At 49.6% G+C, this 26,034-nt stretch overlaps 5 protein-coding genes across 5 annotated transcripts in view; 3 read left to right on the top strand and 2 right to left on the bottom strand.

The window, feature by feature from the left end:
* Positions 1-108: 108 nt before the first annotated feature.
* EMWEY_00009470 (calcium/calmodulin-dependent 3', 5'-cyclic nucleotide phosphodiesterase, putative) lies at positions 109-9,564 on the top strand (the record flags this gene model as incomplete). The annotated part of the gene is made up of 18 exons (XM_013482438.1): positions 109-129; positions 1,248-1,360; positions 1,671-1,775; positions 2,275-2,729; positions 2,977-3,329; positions 3,500-3,975; positions 4,159-4,263; positions 4,519-5,052; positions 5,348-5,426; positions 5,524-6,357; positions 7,010-7,192; positions 7,435-7,538; positions 7,670-7,846; positions 8,158-8,194; positions 8,353-8,439; positions 8,624-8,785; positions 9,008-9,186; positions 9,417-9,564. 18 exons carry the CDS (start codon positions 109-111, stop codon positions 9,562-9,564), a joined length of 4,152 nt encoding a protein of 1,383 aa, XP_013337892.1.
* A 1,458-nt stretch (positions 9,565-11,022) lies between these two features.
* On the bottom strand, positions 11,023-11,433 carry EMWEY_00009460 (Histone H3, related; the record flags this gene model as incomplete). The annotated part of the gene is made up of 1 exon (XM_013482437.1): positions 11,023-11,433. The coding sequence occupies one exon, from the start codon at positions 11,431-11,433 to the stop codon at positions 11,023-11,025; it is 411 nt and encodes a 136-aa protein (XP_013337891.1).
* Positions 11,434-14,371: 2,938 nt separating this feature from the next.
* On the top strand, positions 14,372-16,567 carry EMWEY_00009450 (hypothetical protein, conserved; the record flags this gene model as incomplete). Its single annotated transcript, XM_013482436.1, has 1 exon — positions 14,372-16,567. One exon carries the CDS (start codon positions 14,372-14,374, stop codon positions 16,565-16,567), a length of 2,196 nt encoding a protein of 731 aa, XP_013337890.1.
* Positions 16,568-19,073: 2,506 nt separating this feature from the next.
* Positions 19,074-21,245, bottom strand: EMWEY_00009440 (hypothetical protein, conserved; the record flags this gene model as incomplete). Its single annotated transcript, XM_013482435.1, has 1 exon — positions 19,074-21,245. One exon carries the CDS (start codon positions 21,243-21,245, stop codon positions 19,074-19,076), a length of 2,172 nt encoding a protein of 723 aa, XP_013337889.1.
* Positions 21,246-25,590: 4,345 nt separating this feature from the next.
* The window catches only part of EMWEY_00009430 (hypothetical protein, conserved), a gene marked incomplete at both ends in the record, with an annotated part of 2,514 nt that continues 2,070 nt past the window's right edge, over positions 25,591-26,034 (top strand). Inside the window, one exon of the mRNA XM_013482434.1 lies at positions 25,591-26,034. This exon is cut by the window's right edge and continues 2,070 nt beyond it. Coding sequence (XP_013337888.1) covers positions 25,591-26,034 — 444 coding nt within the window.

Below are 26,034 nucleotides of genomic sequence, written 5' to 3'. Positions count from 1 at the left end.
GATACGCGATTCAGTAGGCAATATATGCACTTATATGAAGCTTATACTGCTGCTTACCCTTTTTAATTTGTTTTATTTAGTGTATACAAAGACAATGTAAATGGTAAGATGAGCATAGTACAGCATCGGGTAAAAGACGTGTCCCGTTGATGTAGGTATACACATAACAAGAGGTCCCTTTCCTCTCGTGTCAATGGGGACTCCGTTCCACGTTGTCCTCAACACTAAACCCTAAACCGTAGCCTCGACGAAGTAGGAACGGAAGACCATAGTACCAGCTGTACTGGCAGCAGATAGTTTGTATTGACAGCAGCAGCAGAAGCTGCTTTATTGTCCAATCACGAGAAACTGAAGTGATTCTTTATTATACTAAAGAAACGAATATTCTGGTGGATTTATGCTTATCAAGAAGACAGCTATTCACCTTCTCCATAGGCCGCAAGAGAAATATGGTGAAACAGGCATTTAACTAACAGCGCCTGCACATACTGGCAAGATGCTTGCTGCTGCTGCAGTTAGGTGGGATTTCCCTCTTGGTGCCAGCTTAGACTGGCGCATGTGTTATGTTCCTCCATTCTAATGGTTTATATTCACTTTACACACACTAGGAGAGAGTCCAGCAGTTGGAAATCGACACAAACAACAGAGACTAAAAAGGACTCTCAATGATAGGTGACATCAGCCGCATGCAGTGCAGGAGATGATCAGTCATAGTTGCAATGTTTCTGGTGCTTCTAAGAAAGAAATATGAAGGGAAGAAGACAGACCTGTTCAGGGGAGCAACGACTGTATGCCCATCTACAACGTTCCCATGATTCCCCTTCTCAAGGGGGAAACCAAGGGGCGAATTAAGCGATATATTTCTCTACAGAACATACCCTGCCTTGTGAAATAGCCAGAAGGTGTACATTTACATGCATTTACCACTCCACATCAAGGCATAGTGCAGCAGCAGGGAAGTAATCAGATCCCAGCCAATGTCGATGCGCCCCAATTGATGGAGCCTTATGAACCGGCGCTGGCACGGGAGTCCAAGAGGTCTTCACGAGCTATTTCGTGTGTGCTGACTATAAACACCTTTACTTACTGCTTACCTGTGTATTATGGTGTTTTAAATTCAGCAGGAAGGAAGGAAGCAGGGTGCCCAGACAGTTGATGTTGGCCAGCGCTAGAGGCTGCAAGGGGATGCTGGGGAACTCCTGAGGATGGCGGGTTTGTCCTCCTGCGTGTTTGCTGGTGTTTAGCAGCTGAAAGGAGAAGTTTACGATTTTATAGGAAATGATTGGCTGGAGGCATACAGACACCACAGGGAGTGCCTCCTGATTCGTTTGCTGCTTCGCGTGCTGCCTCCCGCTGAGCGGTCCGGTTGCCCTTGGACAGAACATCTTCGCAAAAATTGACGGTGTTTTTTTTAAAGGGTAAATGCTATGCTTTTATCTTCGTTTTAAGTTCCTTTTGTCGTGTGTATTCTCTTTCGACGCCTATTTTTCCCTGCAGCGAGAGCTTCAAACCCCCGGACTGGTTCCCAACCGGCTGCTGAGGAGGAGGCGTACGGCCGGGGGCAGTTGACCGCCTTCACACGCAAATTAAAGCTGCTGTGTTGGGGTCGTTATGAATTATTGGTTATTATTTTCGAATACTATCATTTTATGAGCTGTAAAAATGCGCAGATACACGCATTTGAGCGTGGCCCGACGTGCTATAGTGCCTTGGCGTGATGGTAGCTTGATGGTATCTGCGGATTCAAGAAGAAGAGAACCAGAAGGTTCCACTTGGTAAAGTATTCTTAAGATTCATTTAAAGTGGACTTTGTATTACAGGTATGCTTCTTTTCTCATTCTGTATGTGTGACGGGAGTCTACTTTATCAAGGCGCTTCTACACGCCCCGTCGAACGTACAGCGCAGGAGCTCCACTCTTCCGCCGCTTCCTGTTTTTCTTTTTCCACTGCTTCATTCGGTTTTCCCAACTATATCGTAGCCCGCTGAGCTTTGTCGCATTATCCGCCGGCGCAGAAGGCCGCTGCTTTCTGCTGATTTTCAACACGGACTGCTGGCTAGGTGCATCGGGTTGTCTTCGCGCTCTCTTGGGGTTTGCACCTTTGTTCGAGAGGAAGGAGACTTGGCTAAATCTACTGTCTTTTCCCCCCCTCCTACTCGGTGGCCATTTACTTGGGCTGCCTGCGTCCATGCACGCATGCATGCAGGCAGCCTTGTGCGCCTGTTTCCATTTCTAGACCCTTGTCTTTAGGATGCACTGACTGGCATCACAGAAGTATGGCGGGGGTCTCTGCTGACGAGGACCGTCGTAGCTACAGCCTAAGGGACCTTGATGGCAACGAAAGAGCGTGCGATGGGAGGAGTTGTGCCGTTCCTTCTTCTCCCAATCACTGCAGCAGGAGCTGCAACAGGAGCTGCAGCAAGAGCTGCACCAAGAGCTGCACCAAGAGCTGCACCAAGAGCTTCAGCAGGAGCTTCAGCAAAAGCGACAGCAAGAGTTGCAGCATCCCTGTGGGACCATGGGGAGGGAAGCTGCCTAAGTCTGCAGGAGCTGCAGCGCAGCCGTCATCAACCCGCGTGCTTCGTATTGGCAGCAGCAGCAGCAGCAGTTCTCGCTTTTCTGCTGCCAGAGGTTTCGTAGCAAAGCTGCAGAGACACCCATTTCATGCTCCACGTCATCTGCACTCATGGGAGGAGGAGGGGTTCTGCGTGGGGCCACCGCGGCAGCCCGGTGAAGACGCAGAGAAGGAGAGGTTGTGTTGGCCACCGTCAGAACCCCTGCCCCACCCCAGGTCTTCCACCTGGTTGAGATCATGTGAGAAAGGGGACACAAGATAGGTCTTTCCTTGTCAGTGGTTTGCTAGGGGTAGGGCTGTGTAGATTCCGCCTGCAGTCAGGGTGAGTAGCACTTGGGGGCGTTTAGGTAGCAGTAGCGTTGGGTTTAGGTTGTAGCGTTTTGGGCTGTGACGTGTGTACAGGTTGCCAGGTGTGGGAGGGGTTGTTTGTGGGGTTTGGTCGAGGATTCCGGCTGCTGCGCTATGAGGCGGTGCAGCAGCAGGTTAAACACAGGGAAGCCAGCAGCAGGCGACAGACGGCTTGTGCTTTGGGGGTGTCGATGCTGTTCTGTCTGGTGGTTGCTGCTCTGTGGCCCGTCTCCATTAAAGTGCTGGAGGCTCTCCATGCCCCCCGCAGCGCTATCGTCTCCTTTTCTCTCGGCTGCGGGGCGGTGTTTGGGGCTTGGATCCTGCATGCAGCCGTTGTCGCCTTCAGAAAGAAACTCAAGCTTTCTGATAAGGCCGCCCTGCAATTCACGCTCTTCCTCCTTAGCCTGGTGAAGCTGCAAACGCTTAATTATAAATTCAACACCTGAGCTTCATCCCCCAGCGGAATCCGCTGTGCAGCAGCTGCTATAGCTGCTGCTGCGCATACACTGCAGATTCCTAGACCTTTGTGGGGGAGGCATCACAAGCCGTTGCTGCACATTTTGCTTTTTGCCTGCAGACGCTGCTTTTGACGTTGGTGTGGACGAATGTATACATGGGGAATTACGCGGATGACAGAAGGCGGAAGCACTCTAAACTTGTGGAAGAGGCGCATGCAGCAGCAAAACTGCGTGCAGGGGGAGGGCCAAACGGCCTTCTGCATGCTGACTTTGCTGCTGCTGTGGGGAGCCCAGCGAGGCACCGAGATGCCTCTGAAGCTGCTGTTGGCAACCCTGTGGACGGCTCTCCTCTGTCCCACTCAGCACCTGTTGCTTCAGGTGCTGACCTAGACACACGGCTTGCAGCTGCAGCAGCGGCAGCTAGCAGGGTTCACGCCGCCACCATGGGGGCTGCTGTTCAGATGGACAAGGCGTGCGGTGGCTACGTGGGCGGCGAGTCCCACGAGCCAATGGGTGTCTGCGCGTTCATAACGGTGCTGCTCCTCACGGTCTCCAGCGCTGTTTCCTACTCCCTCACAGACTTCTCCCCTGCCTTGTGAGAAGTGAAGGTTGCTGTTGCTTCACCTCCTGCTGCTACCTTCCTCGTAGACTGCTCCTTGAGATCAGCTGTACCCGCCGTGTGCCCGTGTGCTGCTGCTGTTGCTGGTCCTACCATGCACGTTTTTGCATTTGCTGCATTTGCTGCTGCATCTTCTGCTGCGTTTTGCTTGGGGTGCAGCTCAGCGTGGTCATGGCCGTTGTACTTGGCGTTTCCCGTCTTGACGGTGGGGACAGTCGTAGTCTCGAACTTCCTTCTCGGCCATCCTCTTGCGGCAGAGGCTACGTGAGCTACTCCGTGGTTTCAGACCTCTTCCCCTACCTAGCGAGCTTTCCCTCTGCGAGGGGTTGCCGTTTTGCGCTAGCTAGCCGTTAGCTGGCTCTGTGGTTGGCTGGCAACGAGCCTACCTAGTTAGCAATCTTTGCAGCACATGCTCGTCTAGCTATTTAAGTGGATAGTTTGCTGGGTATCTAGTTAGTTAGCTAGCCGTCTAGCCGGTTAGCTAAAGGACTTGCTAGCTTTGTGATACTGTGGGCGCAGGTATATGGCGGTTTTGCTCTTGAGCGGCATCTGGGGCTGCGGCTTCGCCAACCGATTCGTCAGCGCGGCGAAGCCGCAGACGGAGTTCATACCAATCATGGCTGCTGGAAGGCCACTAACAAAGTCCAACTCCTCTGGTGCAATTGAACCAGCAGGAACAGATGCAGCAGCAGAAGCAGCAGTGGCCGACGTCAATGAAGCAGCAGCAGCCGCAGAAGGCGAAGGGGGCTGCAGCAGTGCTGCAGTATCGCGGGGGTCGCCTTGTCTCAAGCTTCGTAAGAGGGGCAGTAGTGCCCATTTAGATGTCCGTTCTCTCCAGGAACTGGAGTGCAAGCCGCAGCAGCCGGTGGACGACTTGAGCGCCTCCTCTTTGGCAGGGCAGCAGCAGGAGCACCTGCAGCAGCTGCAGCAGCTGCAGCAACTGGAGCAGCTGGAGCAACAACAGCGGCTACAACAGATGGCTTGCAGTTCCCTGGACCTTCTGACGGCAGTATGTTCTGATGCTTGTAACCCTGACCCTAAGCTTCAGACATTGTAATAACAGTCTTCGAGGGGACTTAAGGGGGGGTGCCATGGAGTTCAGGCGTTGCAGCAGCAGCTGCTGTCCAGGTGTTGTGCTGCAGGCCAGAGCTGCAGCAGCAGAAGGGCGCGCCTTCCCGGTCGCGTGTGACGCATTGCTTCTCCATCTGCAGACGACTCTCACACAGTCCGTGGAATTCGGGTTTCTGTGCACCCCCATTTAGCTGCAGCGCCTCTATTGAGCCTTACGCCCAACAGCTCAGATATTAATTGAGCTTGCCTCATTTTCTATATTCGTCTTTGTGTTCAGGTTGAGTAGTGCATTGTCGAGTGCTGACGAATTGTATTCTTCTTCTTCTTGCCATCCGTTACATCGATCCGTGGAACCGGTGAGCCTTTAGGGCAGCAGGGAGCAGTAGAGCCCTACCGCTGCTGCGGGTTATGGTGTATGCTTGGTTGTTTCTGTGCTGTGTGTGTGGGGCGAAGGCTGCCAGTCAACGTTGGCTATCAGCGATACATTTGCGGACTTCTTTAACGCATGCTAACCCGCAGGGTTGCTGTTTCGAAGTGCCCGTTTGTGTGGGAGGGTTCCCGTCACCACCTATCCCACAGCAGCAGCAGCAGGTGCATGCACACGCGCAGATTCCGAGCAGCCAGGAGATGATTCACAGCAGCTCTCTCCTAGACGACGGCGCTTGGCTTCACGTTCGCGGAGCTTGCGAGCTGGCCAGCAGCAGCCCAAGCACCATCAGCAGCAGCAGCAGTGGGCGGCGCTGCGTGGGTTCAGATTACCCGCAGCCCTTCTCAGATGAGCATGACGTGGAGAGCGTAGTCTCTGCTTGGACACCGCTTGCTGCTGCTCCTTTTGCTGCTTCTTCGGGATCCAGCAGCAGCTGCAGCATACAGCGCGGTCAAGAGCCACTTGAGGAGGCAGAGGTCCCTGTCGCAGTAAAGCCTGCATCTGCTCCTTCCGAGCCAACTGGGACCGTTCTTTCCCCTCGTGATGCTGCTGCTGTCGTGGGCAGAGTCAGGGAGCGAGGGCCTGCTTGGGATGTACAGACACGTCCACCGGTGAAAACTTCCCCCCGCTTGCGGCCCGTTCTCCTCGTTGGCCGGCTTCTGCCACGCAACGACACCGCAAGGGCCTCTGATAGGACAGCCGCTGGGACGGAGGCCACGGAAGATGAAGACAGCAGCGACCTGGGGGCTGTGGCTGAGGGGCAGCCCACGAACCCAATGCGAATTCAAACCCCACGCGGGAAGAACAGAAGCGCCGTGCATGGAAAAGGCTCATACGAGTCGCTCGGCACCGCAGCATCGGTGAGTAGCGACGGCAGAAGCAGGGCAGCAGCAGCCAATACGCTACTAGTACCACGCATAGGTCAGCACAACACGGATATCAGCACGGCACAACCATCTATGAATAACAGCCTGAACGGCGCAATTCCACGACCACATCACTGTGCACTATAGTGTACAATAGCAAATAGTAGGTTGAAATGCAACTTTATTTAGCTGTTGTTGAAATTGGATGAGGTCTCAAGAGAGGGGGGACGTTTCTCGCTCCTGCAGTTTTGCAGTGCCTTCATCTTTTGCATTGCAGACAAGCCACAGTTAGCCAGGACCATCAGGCACAGATTGTTGCCTCCCGTTGTAATTTCACCAAGGCCGTATTAGATAGCACCAGATTGCCATGGATAGTCAGAAAAGTTGGCTTGCAGCACAGCACGCAAAACTGCAATATGCCGGGGGTAGCGGGTGGTAGCTTCTATTTACGTGCTGCTTTCCGCTTTGTTTTAATCTAACCATTAGAATGTGCTGCCTGAATGGAATCTGTTAACGCATATGATACTATAGTTCAGGACGCATGTGATACTGTAGAGCATGGTGCAAAGTGCGTATGAGGGCTCATATTCTGTCCGCTGTTAGGGGCAACTCAGGACGACATGTGTTGTAGAATGTCTGTGCGCAGCAGTCGTTCACCTCGCCTCCCGCCTTCGGGGGCATAGGCTTGGACTGGGATGCAGATATCCTTTCCCTCTCACAGAATTACCAGGGAATGCTGCAACGCGTTGGCTGGGTGCTGCTGCGGCCCTTCGTGAGCCTTCTCGGCTGCGGCAACACGCCGGTTATTCAGCTGCTGCAACACATTGAGGTGAGTTGTGCCAGGAATATACTTGCAACAGGAGGTAGCAGCACGCACAAGTAGGGAAAAGGGAACATGTAGAAGCAGGCAGAAGGAGATGCTACTGTCTAGCGAACAGGTGCAGGGGGCCATTGCATTTCCTGCTTCTAACTCTGCATAACAGTGACAGGAAAGGAACGGGAAGAATGAGTCTTTCGCCTAGTTTTCGTGAAGCTCAGTCGTGTTTGTTTTTCGCTGCTCATATTGGTTAGGCACGCTATGACCCAGATATCCCATACCACACGGCCACACACGCTGCGCAGGTGGCACATGCAGCGATGGTGTTGAATACGAAGCTCGATCTGGACCCAGGAAAGTGCGTTCAGCGATGTAAGACCCCTTGATGGGGTATTTAATCAATGAAGTAGCTGTCTGTATACATGCGGCATAGACACACCTAAATTGGCAGGGAAACGACGGTTGTCACCTGTGCTACGGGTGGTTCAGGGAGAAAACGGGGAGTTTCTGTCTGGGGTTAGCGGCCTTGGCGCATGACGTAGGTCATCTGGGTAAGACGAACGGCTTCTTGCAACAGTCCCGGCACCCGCTAGCCACCATCTACAACGACAGGTCGATTTTGGAGAACTTCCACGCCTCCGTTTTATTCAGGATCATTAACGAGATGTACGGGCGACTGTTGTGTTCTGTATATGCATGTATATGTATTTCCCGAAGATGTGTATTTTGGCATACCTTAGCTGTTTGGTGTTTTCCCGCCCACGCTATTGTGCGGGTAACCGAAGTTGTTCGTATTTTCCAAATCCGGCACATGTTTATCCCATAGCTTATCGATTCTCCATGGCAACTTATTACTGTATTTTTTATTTATCAAAGGGTGCGGAATGTGTTGTGTGTTTCTGCGTATGTGTTTCTGCTCACACGAATGCACATTTCTCACCCCCCAACTTGTATTGTGTCTCTTATGTGGATTGCAGACCATCCGCCAATATCTTTTGCACCCAAGACTCTCAGGTGCTTCACCTCGCCTTTGTAGCATATCGTGGCGGCTTTTCATACTCTGGCTCGATTAGACCATTCGTGCAAGTATTGCAGTCGACTCTCAGTCCATTCCATGTGTCCCGTGCAAAGGGTTTGGCTGTGCATTGAATGCGCACGTTTTGTTGCTGCAGTCTTACCAGGCTCTACGACAACAAATAATCGCTCTTATTCTCGCTACAGATATGAAGGACCATGTGGACTTGGTTTCTCGATGTAAAGTGAGGTTTTTGGCTTAAGCCCTGAACAAATTCTCACTAGTTATGATCAAATAAGTAATTGTTGTTTTCACACAACAGCGGTGTCCTCCACCACCACATCCGCTAGCTTTTGTGAGCAGTTGGCACAGGCGTTTATTCTCATTTTCATTTCGTTGTACTAGCTTGAGGTGCTTTGTGTCTGCAGACTCGACGGGAGTGCCCAGACTTCAACTTGTTTTGCCGGGAAGAAGACGCATTGCATGTGCGCAAGATGCTGCTTAAGATGGCGGACCTTTCTCATGCCTTTTTGTGTTGGAAGGATCATTTGGTTTGGACGTGTAAGATATCCGAAGAATTCTACCGTCAGGTGCGAATCTCTCCGCTACACTGGATAAGCACAAGGCTGCGAATGCGCTTATTTGTGGAGCTAGTTGATGCCGGTAGTGTCAGCTGCCACCGTGCACCTTCTAGTACATTAAATTCGTTCTTTGTACTTCTTCACTCTCTCTCCATCCAAAGCATTTGAGCGCTCTGATCCTTTATCGCAACGATAATGGATGAATAATTGTTGCTGTGCAATTTTGTGTAGGGGGATGCTGAGAGGCGACTGAAGCTTCCGATATCTTCCGTCTGCAATCGGGACTCTCACCACTGCCTGGCACAGAACCAAGTGGCCTTCCTGCAGATCCTCGTTGAGCCTCTTCTGTGCGAGTTGGAGGGTATTGAAGCGACGACCGAAGATGATCACCCCAGGATGCCCTTTATCAGGTGCCCTATATGCATACGCACGCACAACTATATGCATGCATATCCGTGCATTTATTTATTGCATGCGTCACGTTACCACTTTGTTCCATACAGGCATGCTGGCGTACAATCACATATGCATACACTGCATACACACGAGTACACCCGCACGTAGCATATGTAGTAAGCATACATGTATGTATCTGTACATACTCTCTCGGCTGTTTGTACTTTGGACGATGTGTGTGCAGAGATACTCTCCGAAAGAGGTTTCAGAACAACGTGAAGCGTTGGACTGTGCTTGACAACAGCGGGATGTATATTGTGATAGACAGAGAAACCCTTTCCCGTGGTTTTTACCGGCAAAGCCATTTGAATGAATGGCGAACATCTGGATAGGAAGGTACTGACAGTCTTTCTGCTAGAGAGGGGTTTTATTTTGCCTTCAGAGTTAATAATCATGCGTAGTGTTTATTCGTTTTTGCTGCATGCATGACTTAGCAGCGGTTCGGACGCATTTTCTTGTTGTTTCCTGCACGCAATCCACCGGAGCTGCGTCCGATCGGCAGCGGCACCGCCTGTGCTCTGCATTGTGAAGCAGATGTCCCATAAGTGTATTTAATTTTATGGCAGTTGCTGCCCAGATCATTTTCCGGTGGAACGCGTTGAGGATATTTCGGTCGAAACGAAGTGAACGTTTGCCACTTTTGCCCCCGCAAAGTAAGGGAACGTGTGGGAAGGCTTTCCCAACGTATTTTGTTTTTCTGTGCACGGAGTGTTCCACGACTAATCTCCGTGGTGAGCAGGGGCAAAGCTGTCCCCTGCCTGTGCTTTTTCGCACTGCAGTACTTTCCAGGCAATTGTAAGTGCCTTTTATTCGCTCCCTTGGTCGCGATCTCCATGCTAGGGGGCCATCTTGATTCTCGGGAAGTTTTTAATCGAATTGCCCCTTTCGGTGTTTCTCGATTCTGCCCTGTGGCAGTTGGTCCGGTAGAAGTGGCTTGCACAGGTACTCAGCTTATTCAACTGTTAAGATGAAGCACGGCAAAGACCGCCTGTCGGTCCTACCGCCTACAGCATTAAAGGAACCTTACTACTGTCTAATGTAATCCGTACAAGTCAAAACAGGCCACAAATGAGTACTGACAAAGCTGATCTCACTACAAGTAGTAACAGCAATCGTACCAGCTACGACTGGGTACTGCATACAGCAAGTATGACTAGTGTACGACTAGTGTAGTGGATACGGCAACAGAAACGGCACTAACTATGACTAGTGTATTGCACACAGAATACAAGCCACAACCGAGTACTGGAGCTTTCTCTACAATTAGCGACGAAAATGGTATTAACTACAACAACTATCTGGCCACGACAGGCGCTCGAACGAATTGGTTGCAGGCATTCAAGGGGAACTTAACTTCCAGCTGTGCATCAAAAGTCTGATATGTATTGACGGAGCAACTGCCCCCAAGGAGGATGGCCGGCTGCCCTGATCCCGCAAAGTATCCATTGCACTTGTATCCACAGCACGATGAAAAAGCACACAGGGCTCACGGCGCGCCAATTCCAGGCCGCACTGCAGCCCTCCTCCGGCTCTTCCAGGCTCTGATAAGCGCATCTACCATTATTTAATCTTTGAAAAGGTGTAAAATAGTGCCAGTTTGAAAGACGTGTAGTAGCCAAATGGGCTTCCCCAGCCAAATAATCCCCTTACACTTCCCTCTAGAGCTCCTGGAGCTCTTGCACTGACTGAGTCAAGCAATTAGGCGATAGGCAGACAAAGGCTGCTAATGTAAAGCAATGAGGCTGCACACTGAACATCTTTGAGCCAATCGAAGGTTCATGTTAAAGCGGTCACGATCTTTCGCCACGGATTCTCCTGGCGAGCTGAATGTCCTTGGGCATAATGGTCACTCGCTTGGCGTGAATGGCGCACAAGTTGGTGTCCTCGAAAAGGCCGACCAGGTAAGCCTCCGCAGCCTCCTGAAGAGCGAGAATTGCCTGACTTTGGAATCGAAGGTCAGTCTTGAAGTCTTGGGCGATCTCACGCACGAGCCGCTGAAAAGGTAGTTTTCGAATCAACAAGTCCGTGTTCTTCTGGAATTTGCGAATTTCACGCAGGGCAACCGTTCCCGGACGATACCTATGAGGCTTCTTTACACCCCCTGCAACCGGTGCGGACTTTCTTGCTGCTTTGGTCGCCAACTGCTTGCGAGGTGCCTTGCCCCCCGTGGATTTCCGGGCGGTCTGCTTTGTACGCGCCATGGTGCAGGCCTCTGCTCAGCGGGTGCCAGGAAAAAGTGCAAAGTTAAGCTGAATTAAAAAAGGAGAAAACGAGCAGAGAGGAATATAGCCGCCGCAGAACCCTTCAAGCGCTCTCTACTTGGTTGGCCCGGTGCTACGCCTCAACAAGTTGCATGCAAAACTGTCGAAGCAACAATATGCTGCTCGAACAATACCAAAATACGTCAACTAACAACAAGAAATTCTAAATTATGTTATTTTCGGAGTAAAGGCCAGGAAAACGAGCTCCCATGTCACAGCTCCTTCCTGGCTGCAGCTGCGGCAGCTGCTGCGGCGGCAAAGGGCGGTCGAGGGTGGCCGCTCCCAACGGTTATAGTAGTACTCTCAGGTGACAAAAGACAGCTAGGAGTTAATGGGTCATTTTTAGTGGGGATTATGTGTGCCATTTCGCACGCTATTGTCAAATGGATTGATTACTACGCTTTTCCCGTGCAGACATTCGCAGAACCAGCTGGTATTATGCGATGTCTGAAGTTAGTACACTCACTTATATGCGCACACGCCATCTACTGATGAACACATAAGTATTTAACAGTTGGATACAATGCTAGTGCATGCATCAGAAGAGGGCGTGAGGATGCTAGCTTCTTGTGTTGCCATGTAGCAGGAGTTGTAGCATACAGGAATTCATGACCGCCGCAATCCCCTCCCCGTCCCCAAATTGCTTGTACCAGGTTGTGCCTGTGTAGTCACGTCTCTTGGATAGTTTGTGGGGGTGGTAGACTCGATTGCTGCTTACGATATATGCCGGCTAAGATCGAGATGTAGTGGGGACCCTCGCGCTGATACATCGATTATTGCGAGCTGTAACAGAGCCAACTACCTAAGGTATGAGTTCAGCAAAAAGCAATTGGCATCCCTTTCTAGTTTCCAGGTGTATTGGTGCTGGCGTTGCAAACACCTGGAGGCGGTCTGCCAAGAGTTGAGACGGACCCAGCTGCAACCTTATCGGGAAAACGGGCCGTCAACACAAAAAGCCCTTTTTCTGCAGATACAGCAGCATAAAATGCTGCTTGTATCTTCTGTACTTAGTGGATAAAGACAACGTGCAGCAACGTTAATGTGGGTTCTTGACCTTACCCGCGATTGCTCCCGAGGGACTAGCTCTACCAACGGGTTGCAACGATATCAATTAGGCAGGGTGGCTCCTGTTTCTGTGGCACCAAAGACCTCATGCGTTTGGAATCTTACCTTATGCATCTGTAGTGTGTGCTGCTGCTCGAAACATTGTACCCCGCTGCTGCTGTGAAATCCAACACTGGAGACGCAGTCTGCGCGCAGGCGTGCCGTCCACCACTTACCACATGTTTCATTCCTAAACTTTTGTTTCTGTGAAACGTCCGTCCTGGGTGAAGAAAGATGGCATTTCTGCCGATCAATTGGTGCTCAAATGATATCAGGATGTGATACTAAAGACAGGAAAGGTTGAAGCAACTACCAGGGCATTGTTAAACAAGCGGCACCACCGTAGCTGCGCCACCGACAGGCTTGCCCTTTTTATGGAAACGCTTCAATTTCCACCAGCTAAACAAATGTTGCCTGTCAGGGAACTGCTGCAAGAGGCGATTCAGCAGGCCCTATGTACCTACAGAATGGACTGCTTAGAAAGTTATCCAGTAACCCCCCATCTAAAACGCAAGAAACACCATATCGGCAGGGCAGCCTCATCCCTTGAGATTCGTTGAATAGTAGTTGCTGGTGCGGAAATACGTCACACTAGCCTGGACTCCGCACCCGCAGATGCCAACTAAAGTACATCATGCCGTGTTAGTAAAGCAAATTTTCGCAAGCAGCACATAAATGTTCCTTTCCCCTGGTACACGCTAGAGGTCCAGATGTTCTCCATTTTCAAGTAACGCTACCTTAGCTTCATGATTTATTCTGTCGAATAACCTCCCCTCCAACCGATCTCCTTAAAGTATGCAAATAATCTATTTTGATAGACAACAAAAGTGGCTGAGTTGCCTCACAGACAACTGATATCACTGCAGTACTCGCGATCTGTGATCTTGATAAATACCCAATATAGGGAAGGCTACCTGCCATCAAGTTTGAGCACACCCTGCTGCAACTGAGGCCTCTACACAATGCCAAATATACTTCATCACCAAAGCGCGTGCAGCAACGCTGTAGATAAATTGTGAAGCAGGTCCACCAACTGTTTAATGAAATCATGTAGAAATCCATTTCCATAGTCATTGCAACCCATTCCATGGGGTCATTTTATGTATATGAGCATAGACCAGAGTGAACGATTGTCTAGCGTATATCTCGATAAGCCCTTCGGCAGCACGGCCACTAGTGGAAAGAATCTGGTTAAAAGCTTAAGAACTGGACAGTATCAATTTAACTTCAACCCTTCAAACTATTACTTTCACGGGATGCCAACTGGTTAACGTATCGTCTGACGTTGTCCTGTACCAACCAGGAATCCTCGTTGGTGGGCGTTTGTCCTTGCAGCCCAGCCGTACAGTGATAAAGATTCACATATTCTCTAGTAGATGTTCTAGAATACAATCGTTTGCATTAATGCTCTAATGCTCAATGTCTAACTCAACCTAGTAATCCCAACACCAGCCTCCTCTGCATCTTCATGGCGTCCCGCCTCCGGCCTAGGCCTAGTCCCCGCTGAAGTCCCACGGAGACTTTGGAGGGGACCCCAAAGCCTGCGGCTCTCTCCAGGTGAACTTTTAATATAATGAATTGAATTGTGTTTTATTGTGTTGTAATTAATAAGAAGGCGTTCATTACGGAATGTTCGTGAAGAAGAGAGGGCAGGCGTCCCCGCCGTGGATGCCCTAAGCAACGTTATCCCCCAAGACGAGGCCTCATTGCCTTTTCGCACCCGGAGGGTCCGCAGATGTTGTTAACAGGAAGGTAGGACTCTCGGAGGGCCCCAATGTTGTCTTTAATATCTGTTCCAGCCGTCCCACGATGGCTGTGGATGTTGGGGTTATTGTGCGAGCATGTTGCGGCAGCCAACTCCGCTGTCTCGTCCTTCCCTGGCAACGAGACGGAGTCATTGGGCTTCGCCTTCATTACTGCGGACCAGCTATTTACTGAAGGGTCCCTGGAGGGTGAGGAAGGAAGCAGAGCATTCCAAGCCACTCCTGCTTCGGAAGATACCACAGGCAGCATGTCGCCACGTTCTCCGCGCGTTAATATCGTCTTCCCAAGAACGGAAGGCACAAACCCTGCCTTACAAGGAGGCGGTGTTCCGAAAGCTGACGGGATCCAGCCCTACGGAACTCCCCCGTCGCCTGCCCACCACAACGCGAAAGAAGGACGCCGGAGCCTACGAGCCCCTCTCAGTGCCGCTGTCGTGTTCCTTGTTGTCTGTTTGGGGCTTCTCGCATCCCGAACTTTCAAACTGCGAGCGGGACGAAAGCCTCTAGTATATCCTCACGTTCAGCAGCCACAGCAGAAGCCACAGCAGCAAGAGCGGGGCGGCGAGGCAGGCCCCAGTAGAGGGGAGCAATTGCATGAGCTGCAGAAGTTGCAATCATTGGCAACGTACCTGGCTGAAACAGTGGGGACAGACAGTTCCCTTGCTGCACTACAGCAATTTCGGAGCAGTGTGCAAAGGGCTAGCGAGGCACAGCCAAGCATCGTGACGGATTCTGGGAGCACCACAGAGCCAAGTGAAAGTTCAATGAAAGAAGTCCTGGACCAGAGCGTGTCTGCGCTGTCACAATTATATGAGGCGGCTCGACAGCACGGCGTTTCTCTGGCTCAAAAGATTCAACGAAGCAATGACTCTTTTGTCTTTTCAGAGGAAGAGCTGCAAGCCATGGGAGGTTACTTCGGTTCCGCCCTTGCAGCCTTGCTGGGTTTTCATTTGGAAAGTCTTGAGTTTTCTGTAGACTTTCTTGTCAAGAACGCGGAGGCAGCGGAGAAGGAGCTAAGAGAGCTAGGGGATTACAAAGAAGGGCAGGGACGGCACTTGCTAGCCACTGTTGTTGCAGATGTAGAGCTAATCAGGGCAGCACATGAGGCCGTAGAAATGCTAGATGAATTTGCCGGAAACTTGAAGTCCAGGACTTTTACAGTGCTTCTGTCGCACATCCAGAAAGAGCAGAGGTGCATCCACAGGGAATGCCGGGACCTGTTAGATGAGCAGCGGGTCCGGTGCAAGGTGGAGAACCAGCGGCAGCTCTCTCTTTCCCCCGTAGACACCTCCGCCTTAGAGAAACTCAATGCAGTGGAGGGGGAGCTTCGCAAAGCAAAACAGATGTTGCAGGTGCACCGTGAAAAGATTGGAGAGTTAAGGATGAAGAAAGACATCCTGCCTGCTGCCGCTGCGAGTCAGGAGGCAAAAACTGTGGGAAGGGACTTAAAAGCCTTGCTGGAACAGGCGGCTAGTTCCTTATCGGAGATTGCTGGCACCGCAGGAGCGGAGTGGGCTGCTCAGGACAAGGAAGTGCAGCGCGTTATGCATTCTCTAACATCAAGAGCCAGCCAAGAGGCCGCCACTGTCGCCGATATCGTGGGAAGCATGCAAAAGGAGGTGCAGCTGCAGAAGCCCATCACGCCGCCCTTTGCGTGGATGCGGCAGAACCGGGGGAGGGAAAGCCCCGAGGCCAACACCTTTATTAATCCTTCTGTTGAAACGTTACTGCCGACCTGGCTGCAGCAAGTAGCTGAAAACGCACAAGCGGTAGCCAACCAGGCTGCCGATGCAGCAGCAGAAGTAGGGCGGGGAGGCATAGGTTCGACGGCTTCTGAGTCACTGCATGCTGCAAGCAGAGCGACGATGCTTGCAGAGGCGCTTAGCCAGGAGGCAGATCTGCTGGGTCTGCGTGCGCAGCTCTTGGCGTCCCTGAAATTCGAGATGCAGGCTAGCGACATTCTGGCGCGAAGAGCAGCAGCAGCAGCAGGAGCAACCGCCGAAACGGAGGAGTTCCAACACCACTGGCGTGTTAGTCTACCGCCCCACCAAATCCAGCATGTCCAAGAACTGCTCGACAAAATAAAACTAGCAAAGGAAGAGACGTGGTCGGTGGGCAGTTTGAGGGCACTGGCTACGGCAGCAGCAGCTATGATATCGGCATCTTTTGAACTCATATCAATTGTCCACGGAAACGAAAAACAGTGACCCACAAGCAATGCTCCCAGGTCAAACGTGTGAAGGCGGCCTTAGAGCGAGGTATTGAGAAATTTTTTCTTAGTCCATGTATACCTGTTTCATGTCCTGCTGGGCGCAAAGAAGAACCGCAACAAGTAACGAAGAGGGAGACGGAGACAGCCACAGTGACAGGGGCGGGAAAGGAAGAAAACACGGAACATATGCTATCTTCTTCAGTAGCAGCTGCCACTGAATCTGGCTTTTCTAATGAAATAAAAGTCAAGCGTAGCGCCTACTTGGGACCTGTTGTGAGGTCTTAGGTTCACTCTCTGTGAAGCGGGAAAAACAACTTTGATGACAGCGAGAAGACACTTTTCTTTTTTCTCGGTTTTTTTTCTAAGAGTATGTGAATTCTTTGCTCGCCAATATCCAGGGAACTGGTTTTGTATTCACTTGTAGTATAGGGCTCTTTAGCAAATGGTGAAGCAGTTCTTCGCGCTATTGTGTGAGTGCCACCGCAAAACGGCTGCTGTTGTTGCTCTTGCCGGTACAGCGCGATACTCCGTGAAAGAGTGAGGGTTCCTATCCCTCACTGATAGCTCGCCATGCCAATGACGGGGCAGAAGCAAACATATTTTGTTGCTCTGTGAGTAGCCCCCATTTGCATTATCTGGCGAAGACCATGGTATTTTCCTCTTGTTTCTTTTCTTTTAAGACACTTGGCAGTTCGAGGAGGTCTAGGAAGGCATAAACAAATACAAAAACGAAACGATATTTGGTAGACTTGCGGTGCAGAGGGGAATTAATTTGTGGCATTCTTGGGAACGCCGGAATACGGTTATTTGTTGCATATAAAAGCCCGGCGCTGCATCCACCTGCACCTACGTTTATATCTGCTTATGCACTAGCTTGCTTTACACGGACGTGGTGCGTGCTACAGTGCGAGCTGTATGTGCTATGCCAGTTCCTAGTACCAAACAGCAACTGCAGCTGCTGCTGGTCGTCAGATGATTCTACTTCGTCAAGACAGGAAACACGCTACTTCAGTATGTTAGCGTTATTCCCACGAGCATGCTGGCTATCCCCCTGTTTGCTCTGCTGCGGCAAGCAGGTGTGCTGATTCTGTAGTAGTCGCAGTTGGGGGTTGCACCCAGTGCTGTTCGCGTAAAGAATCAGGTCACAATTCTTGGATTAGCAAACATGCACCTTATTAGGGCTCTTTAGTCACGTGTTGAGACGACGAACACTCACAGTTACGCTATACTTAGTTTCATGTTGAGGCCAATGTGTGGGAGACGCCTCCATCAACTGCGGCAAGCGTGTTTGAGCAGCACGTATTGCTGGGAAGGCGTCCTCTGCTGCAGCTACCTAGTGAAGCCTTTTGCTTACCACTGCTCTGCAAACTCCTCTACGCCAAGGCATAAATGGAACGTTACACACTCCCCTAAGCTTGTGAAGGCTGAACATGGGCTACACCGCCCCCTAAACTTGTGGTGGCCGCTTACGTGAGGTCTCTGCTCCTGCCGACAGGTGTGCCAAAAAGCCCTATATTTAACAAAATATTTTGTCTGTTGGTTTTAATAAACGTGTAGTCAGCTGGCTTATTTGCCAACTGCCTTCACACTGCCAAAGATGAGTAGAAGAAAACAGTGAACTGAACAAGCAGAAGAATGCCTGGCCCTAGCAGACTTCAGCTATACATCAGGGAACGCACGAAAAACCGTTGCTAAACAAAATCAGTTACGCATAAGCAGCAGCAGTGCCTGCAGAGCTCACTTCAGAGTTGATAAACATACATTAGTGCTAGCTACACAGAACACATGCTGCACCTGTACATGCAACGTAGACACTTTTGCGCTGTAGCACGCTGCATGCGTGTATACAGATACAAGTACTGCTCGCCACATACTCCACCGGTCCTTCCCCGCTGCTGCGCCCTAGGCAACAAAATCAACCAACCCATTGTGCGCCAGAACGACGGAACAATAGCAAACTGTAGTCCTTGCAGGGGAGGGTTGTTGCATGCTGAAAAACACTGCAGCCTCCTGAGCGGCAGAGAACACCAGTCAAGTGCTTGCTAGCAGACTGGTAAATGACAACATCGGTGGAAAAGGCAGCCCTACTTAATGCCTCTTCTCGCTCTAGCCCAACAGGGCCGGGTATCGCTGTGGCAGACACCGCACGAACCAGCTGCATCTCCTCTATAGTTGCCGTTGTCGCCTACGCACTCGCCAAGATAGGGACAATTTTTAATTGGCAAGAGCGGCATCATGGTGCATCTCCCCTTCACACAAGTACAGGGTCAAACAATGGCGGTAATCCACAGTATGCGGAAAATATCGCCAAAAGAGAGTGCAGCGCCAGTTGCTTGTCACTTCTTCTGTGCGACACAGCTCGTGTAAACTCCTTCCCTCTCTCTGCTGGTGAACGCGTAAGGGTACCTGGCCACTTAAGTGCAAAAGGATGGCATAAAAGCAGGTACTCCTTGCCATATTTCAACATCAAATAGGCGTTGCTACTCCCTTGCGATTCGCGCTTAATGAGTCGTTGGTAACTTCTGGTGGTCCTGAACAAATGACATGAGTTTACAGGCTATGTCCTTCATCTGTGCTGCTGCTAAAGCCGCTTCTTTGAGACCAGTCAACGACCTCGCTTGCTGCTCACAATTATTCAACTGTGTCACCAGATCCTGAAAACGCAAAACTTCCGCGGGCGACAGTTCAACACGCCAAAACTGTCGCTCTCCTTCTCCTCCGTCTACTGCTGCTATTGCTCTCCACGCCAAAGTTGCACTCAACTGCATGTCCGATTCCAAGGAGTCATTCAACTGTGCTCGCAGCCATAGGAGCTCTGCCTCATCGCCAAGGGCCCCTGCAGCCTGAGCGGCAACTTGAGATGCCTGCAGCAATTCCGCCGTACGGGAAAATGCGCTGCCGCCAGCTTCCTGGTCCTCGTCAAGTACAATGTCAGAATTCCGCAGCACTTCTACATGCCTCATCGCCTCTTTCACCAGCTTGGCCACCGAGGGGTTTAGAGAAGTCAGTGGCACTTGTTTTCTGTTCTCCTCCCCAATCTGCGTCCATCCAAAGGGAGCCTCCGCGGGCATCTGCACATCAAGCGCCGCCATGATGCTTGCAACTCTCTCGGTGGCCTCCGCCGCCGCTTCGCTTGTCCTTAGCGCCACTGACTTGAGGTGGCGCTGCATAGCTGTATTCTTGGCAAGTTCCTCTGAAGTCGCGACGCCGGGAATCGATTCGGCGGTGGCGGCAGCTTCTTTCAGCAGGTTCTCCACTTCCTCCTTTATCGTTATAGCCTGCCGTTCCAAGTTGCCGGCAACAATGATGTCGGTTGAGCCTGCTATCCGGCTGATGGCGTCACTGTATTGCTGAAGCAACTGACTTCCCTTTCTCAACATCCCCTCAAACTTATCGAGGGCGCTGTCGCGTTTTCCATCTGATCTGGGGAGCAACAGTTGGCGTTCCCGCTCCATCCTGTACAGAATACGTTGCTGCTCGAATAGGTCCAGCAAATGGCGATGCTCGGCTTCCTGTTTCCGCTGGTAGGACATGAACAGCACAGATGCTGCATTGGCCCTAATTTCCTCAAGACACATTTTCTCGGTGTGCATGGCTTCATGTCCTGACTTGATCAGCTCTACATTTGCAACAGCAGCCGACAGTAAATGTAAGTCATCCACGGTGTTGAGTCCCCCAAGACCTTTCAGATCTTTTGCTGCCTGTTCCACCTGCCGCACCAATGCAGGGAAAGAAATTTCCATGTTCTGCTCATGTGCATCAAAAAATTCATGGAACCCTAGGCCCAGGTGGCAGTCGAGAATTTTCAGCTCATTCTCTGAAAACACCTGAGACTTCCGAGTTCGATCCTGCCTCGCCTGTCGCGCCAAAGACAGTCCGTGCAGCCGAGCCTCCTCATACAGCCGAGACAGCGCGGATATGCCGCTATTAATGGTCTCTTTCAGTTGATCACTAGAGCTGGCGGACCCCTTCGCCTCCATTTGTTCCACCGCCTGCAAAGTCGTCTGAAAGTCCTTCGAGGCAGCAACAGCATCTTTCGTCCCCATCATTTCAACCAGGTGTTCTACCAGCGGCTCCAGTTTCTTCATCGAATGCAGCTGATCCACGAGTTGCTCATTGATTGATTTCCTCCCGTCCTGCTGTTGCCCCGGCGCCTCTGGGGAACCTTCAGGTCGTGCACCCGGCCAGAACTTTTGATGGCGTAACTTGAAACCCCCCAAGCAGGCGGCGAAAACTAGGAGAGTCGTGATGAGGGAGGTTTGGAGGACCCTATAGTCACCGTTGGATTTTTTGGGAGAAGGCGCTGGGGATGCCGCTTCTGGTTGAGCTGTTCCTTCCACTTCGAATAGGTACCCTGAGGGTAGGTCAGGCTGTATCTCTGCTGGGGTAGATAGAAGAGCCCCATCATGCACAAATGAAACATCGGGTAATACGCCAACAGAAAATATGGATTGGGTTCTTCCGCCGTCCTCTGCGGGCAACCCAATAGACCACTGATCGTCACCTAGGGCCAGGCTCACCGACTCCGTCTCGTGGTCGAGAGGGGGAGGATCAGTGGGAACAGGTGAAACTGCATCTGAACCCAACAGCCCCAGAGCATATAGGCATCCTGCAGCGACTGAGAAATATGGCAAAAACATTTGTGGCCCACTCGCGTACTCTCGAAATATCATGTGAAGACACACAGGAGGCACAAATTCCTATGAACACGCTAAGACAACAGATAAGAAGGATAAGAAAATTCTATCAAAGCCAATTAAGCCTGACTCGAGCATACAAAATGCCCCATGTGCCTGCCTTCGCTTGCTTCGACGGCACCATCCCGAGATGCACACAGAACTGGCCAAATATTCAGATAAATTCCGGGGGAATAAACGGAGACAGGAAAATTAAAAGCACCATCCGTCTCATGCTATTCACGAGCTCACGACGTCCCAATGCTGGAATATACATATAGGAACCCTCACTTGCGGGGGAAAAGAAATGGGTAAAGAACTTCAGCATGCACATGCAAATGTCTGTGGATAAATAGTGGCAGAACGAGCTTAATGATGTTCTGCTGTTGAAATATGTCCTACAATTAAACGGGACTAGAAGTTCGTTTGGAGGCAGCGCCGCGGGCACGGGGAAATGCAGCTGGGACAGAAACTGATTGCCTGATGCCTAAGCACGTTGCTCTTCTATGCAGAATAATGATCCCACAAAACTGCCTGGTTGATTACTTTTTATAAATGTTACGCTGCAAAAAGAGAAACTCCTTCAAGTAGGGCATGCACTTATTGCTGTTTCCCTTGCGTTTCTGTATGGAATGTTGTGTGCTTCCTGTTAAACGTCTTGGGGGCTGGGATACGGGTAGACCCATTCCTTCGCCCAATGCCCTAAACCCCTCTTTTTCTACGTGTTTTTGGGTTAATTTATACTTTCCATTAATGAAACATTCTATTAAGTGTCATTTTATAGCACTCTACTGGCCAGCAGCATCATTTCTGCCAAGGTGTGTATGAAGCAGTCGAGATCCTGCAGACCTAGTCACAGCTATGGTATGCACGAATTCGCTGCTCATTGGTAGTCCACAATATTGACACGTAAATTAAAATAATTAAATTTAATATCCAACTGGCACGATTCAGTTCTGCAGGAGGCATTACTTCACACATTTTCTAAAGGGGTGAAACCTCTCCATAAGGGGTACCCAACTCTCGACCTTATACACAGCCTACTGCCAACTATAATAGGGCACCAATCCTGAAAGAACAAATATAATTAAAAGGAGAAGACCTCAGTCCGTGCCCACCGGGTCTCCTCACCATCTTGGCCCAAACGCCTGAAGCTGTGGGGGGAAGGCAGCTCCCTCTGCCTCCGTGGGTCGTGGGGAGAGGAGGATTCGTCTCGAAAGCTAGAGTATACTTTGCTGCAAGTCTTTCTATAAGGCAGTGTACCATAGGGTTACACGAAATGGTCCTTTTTATTTATCCACGAGCATTGTAGAGACAGGCACTGTATACAATGGCTAAATATGTTTGTTGCCGTCAATGACTGGCAGGGAATGTACAAATAGCACGTCATGATGGTACAACCGTGCTGCAGCATGCATTTTTGCAATGACTGCAGCAAGGTAACACCACTACCCTTCCTTAACTCCCTCCATAAACACCACACGCCATGGATTGCTTCCCTACCAACTAGGGGAAGGCGTAATGAGGGGGAGAGGCGGTTTCTTGTATTTCCCTTCAGTCATGAGCATAAAGATAGAAAAAAATGACAACAGAGAAGAACTGCATATAATTCTGTTGTGTACCCATACAACTCGTATATCGATGATTAAGCATGGCTTAGTAGCGTGGTCCCTGGTCACCACTACTGCGTCTCTGCCTAACTTCTGTGCACGCCTCCGCTGGTTAATGCATAAATACCAACAGAGACGAAAATATTTTAGGTGCCTTTGCAGACATTCAGCATAACTCGTCTCCCAATAAGTATTTTTTTCCGTCATTTCTGGCGGATTGGCCCATAAAAAGTATGATGGAGGAAACGCGTCATGGGCGAAGTCGTTCTACTTATGTAGATGAACATGTACAAGGAGGGAGGCAGACTGCCACCGGAAAAAGAAATACTGCATAAAAAAGGCAATTAAAACACACAAAGGATAATCTATTTATACATGATATAGGAAATGAGTGCAAGACATTCTGCATGCACGCGCTTCGCTGGATCTACTGCAGCGAGACGCTTATCCGCTTGTTGCTTCTACACAGGAGAGCATATCCTGAATAATCATCAATGTGCAGGAGAAAAACATTGCTAAATTTTATGGTAAATATTTAAAAAAGTATATACAGATACTATCTTCCTTCTCCTTTACTGGCGGAGTACGCTACTAGTCAGTACAGTGCACCAAGCGCAGCAAGCTACTAAGCACAATGAGAGTACTCGTTCTTATCTAAGGACCATTGCGACCTTCTGTGTTCTGCAAGGCAGCCAATCTTGCATGCAGCTCCCCTGCGGTCTGCATGCTGCGAAAGCAAGGTTGCCTGTTCCTTATCTAGAGAGGAGGGGGGAGCGAAGAAACACTACACTTGTTCTTGGTGCAGAGCCGGATTCAATGTACAAGTACTCAATTAAACCCTTTTTTACTCATTATTAATCACTATTTGCCTAAATATATGTAGAAATGTATGCACAATCTTTAGGCACAGCACGTTGCATCTGTTACAAATAATCTTGCATGCAAGCATACACAGCCTTCATTCAGATCTATAATTTATCCCTGTATAATGTTAACAAACATCGATTTGTTTATGCATGCATCTGCACCTCTCCCTAACCAACAGTATGCATGCAATTTGCAGTATATGAGTAGCATAGGCCCCTCCTCCTTTCTTTTTGCAAAAACCCCTCCATAGATGGCGCATTAACCATTACTCAGTCTTAATAAGTAAACAGTAATCAATAAAGTCCCTATTCAAGTTTATTAACGACTTAAAGTGTTAATAGATACAACAAAGAAGGCATATTTCTTCATGCATGCATACAGGTTTGTTGTGCATACACAGGTGTATCTTAACAACTACTATACCTTTTTCTCCCTCGTAACTCGTTGCTCTTGTGCTGTGCTTTGTATGAGATGGTAAATTATTAAGGGGAAGGGAGGAAGACTGCACTTAATAAAAAAAGTTCAATTAGTCTGTGCAGATTGTATCGTATAAGAATCCTTGGATAGGAGAGAGGATTCTGTTAATAAATATGTATAAGGAAATAATTTTATACAGATTGTACATTAATATTTGTCTCTATGATGTTTTTTTTCTTCTTATGTTGTGAGTTTGCTTCCTATGGGGAAAAAGCAACACAGAAGGGAGTAGATCGGTATTCATAAGTTGTAGTGTTGTATACCTGGTCTCTATACAACCTTAAATGGCAAAAAGACTATAAAATGCGGCAAAACAAAGGAGTAATTGTATAAATAATTCCTATTTATGCGTATTTCCTCCTCTGTCGCTCTCTTACAGTCACGGGAGCGGTGCAGAGATGCGTATTATTAGGGTAGTAGCGTAAGGTAACCTAATAATATACCAATTAGGGTATAAGATAATAAGAAAAATAGAGATGTAAGGAGGAACTCTTGTGTATACGCACTAAAATATAATATTAGTTATCTTATTTATTATCTTATTTATCTTATTAATTACGTATTTATATCCCCTTTTAATAGGAAGTTGCTAAGATGAGGGGCGTAGTGGCTAATGCTGCACAGACCAACCGGGGTTGTACACAGCCGTCTCGCGTGTTATATAGCAGTAAATAATAAAAATATAGGTATACCTAGTAAATTAAAGGAGATTCATAGGTATTTCTTATAAAAAAAGACGTAAAAAGCAGCAAAAGCGAAGAGATCTCGATCGCTTTCTGCTGCACCACCAGCAGCAGCCGACGCTGCTGCTGCTGCTGCAGTGGCCCGGCCAGGGGGCCGGCCCTGTTCCTGTCATTTGCTTCTTGCAGGTAAATTGATTAATCAGTACATATTTAATTTGCTTTTTAGTATATATACTTATTTATTTAATTTAATTTAATTTATTTTTATATATTTATTTATTTATAAGTACTTATTTATGGTGGATCTTTCTTACTTGTACGTATGTACACGTGGTGACTGGCTGATGATCGACACGGAGGTGAATCTTCATACATAAACAGATTAAGGAAAGCAGCATATATTCCCCTCTTTTTCTTTCCTTTTCTTTTTCTTTCTTATTTGCTTATATTATTATTTACTTCTTTATATTTATTGGTAAGAGTGGCCGTAGATATACCGCCAAAAGCAACAGTGCAGCAACAATCTGCACTGCAGCAAGACAGCAACAGGAACCAGGAAGCAGCGAGTGCAGCAGCAGTAGAGACGATCGTGCATTACACTTAACGGGCAAGAGCAGAATAGTAATTAATTGCACAAAAGCGGCGGCAAAAGCAGCAGCGACAGCACCAACAGCAGCAACAACAACAGCAGCAGCAGCAGCAGCAATGGATACTGAATCTAGGGGCGCATCGTCTGTTGACACTCTTCCTCATTCAACTGTGGGGCCCCTTGGGGCTGAGGAAGGAGGCAGCACCATAGTAAATGGTTCTGCTGCAGCGCAAGCAACTGGTACCTCTACTATACCTACACTGGACTCGGAGGACACAGTAGAAGTTGCTGCTGATGATGCAGCAGGAGGAGGAGCAACAGCAGGAGATGCAACAGCAGAGGATATCTTATTAAGACGTTCTCCTCGTAGTACCAGCAGCAGCAGCAGCAAAAAGAAAGGAAGAGGAATAGGTAAATCTCTTAGTGCTGCTGCTCTATTTGCTACTGCCCTGTGGCTGCTGCTTGCTGTACGTCTACGTACACATGGAGGTATACTAAGAAGAGGAAGAGTATCATCATTACAGCAGCAGCAGCAGCAGCAGCAGCAACTGGAGCAGCAG

The sequence above is a fragment of the Eimeria maxima genome, genomic scaffold (assembly GCF_000499605.1).
Source record: "Eimeria maxima Weybridge genomic scaffold, Emw_scaff62, whole genome shotgun sequence".
Taxonomy (NCBI): domain Eukaryota; phylum Apicomplexa; class Conoidasida; order Eucoccidiorida; family Eimeriidae; genus Eimeria; species Eimeria maxima.
This window is presented reverse-complemented; position numbering and strand designations above follow the sequence as displayed.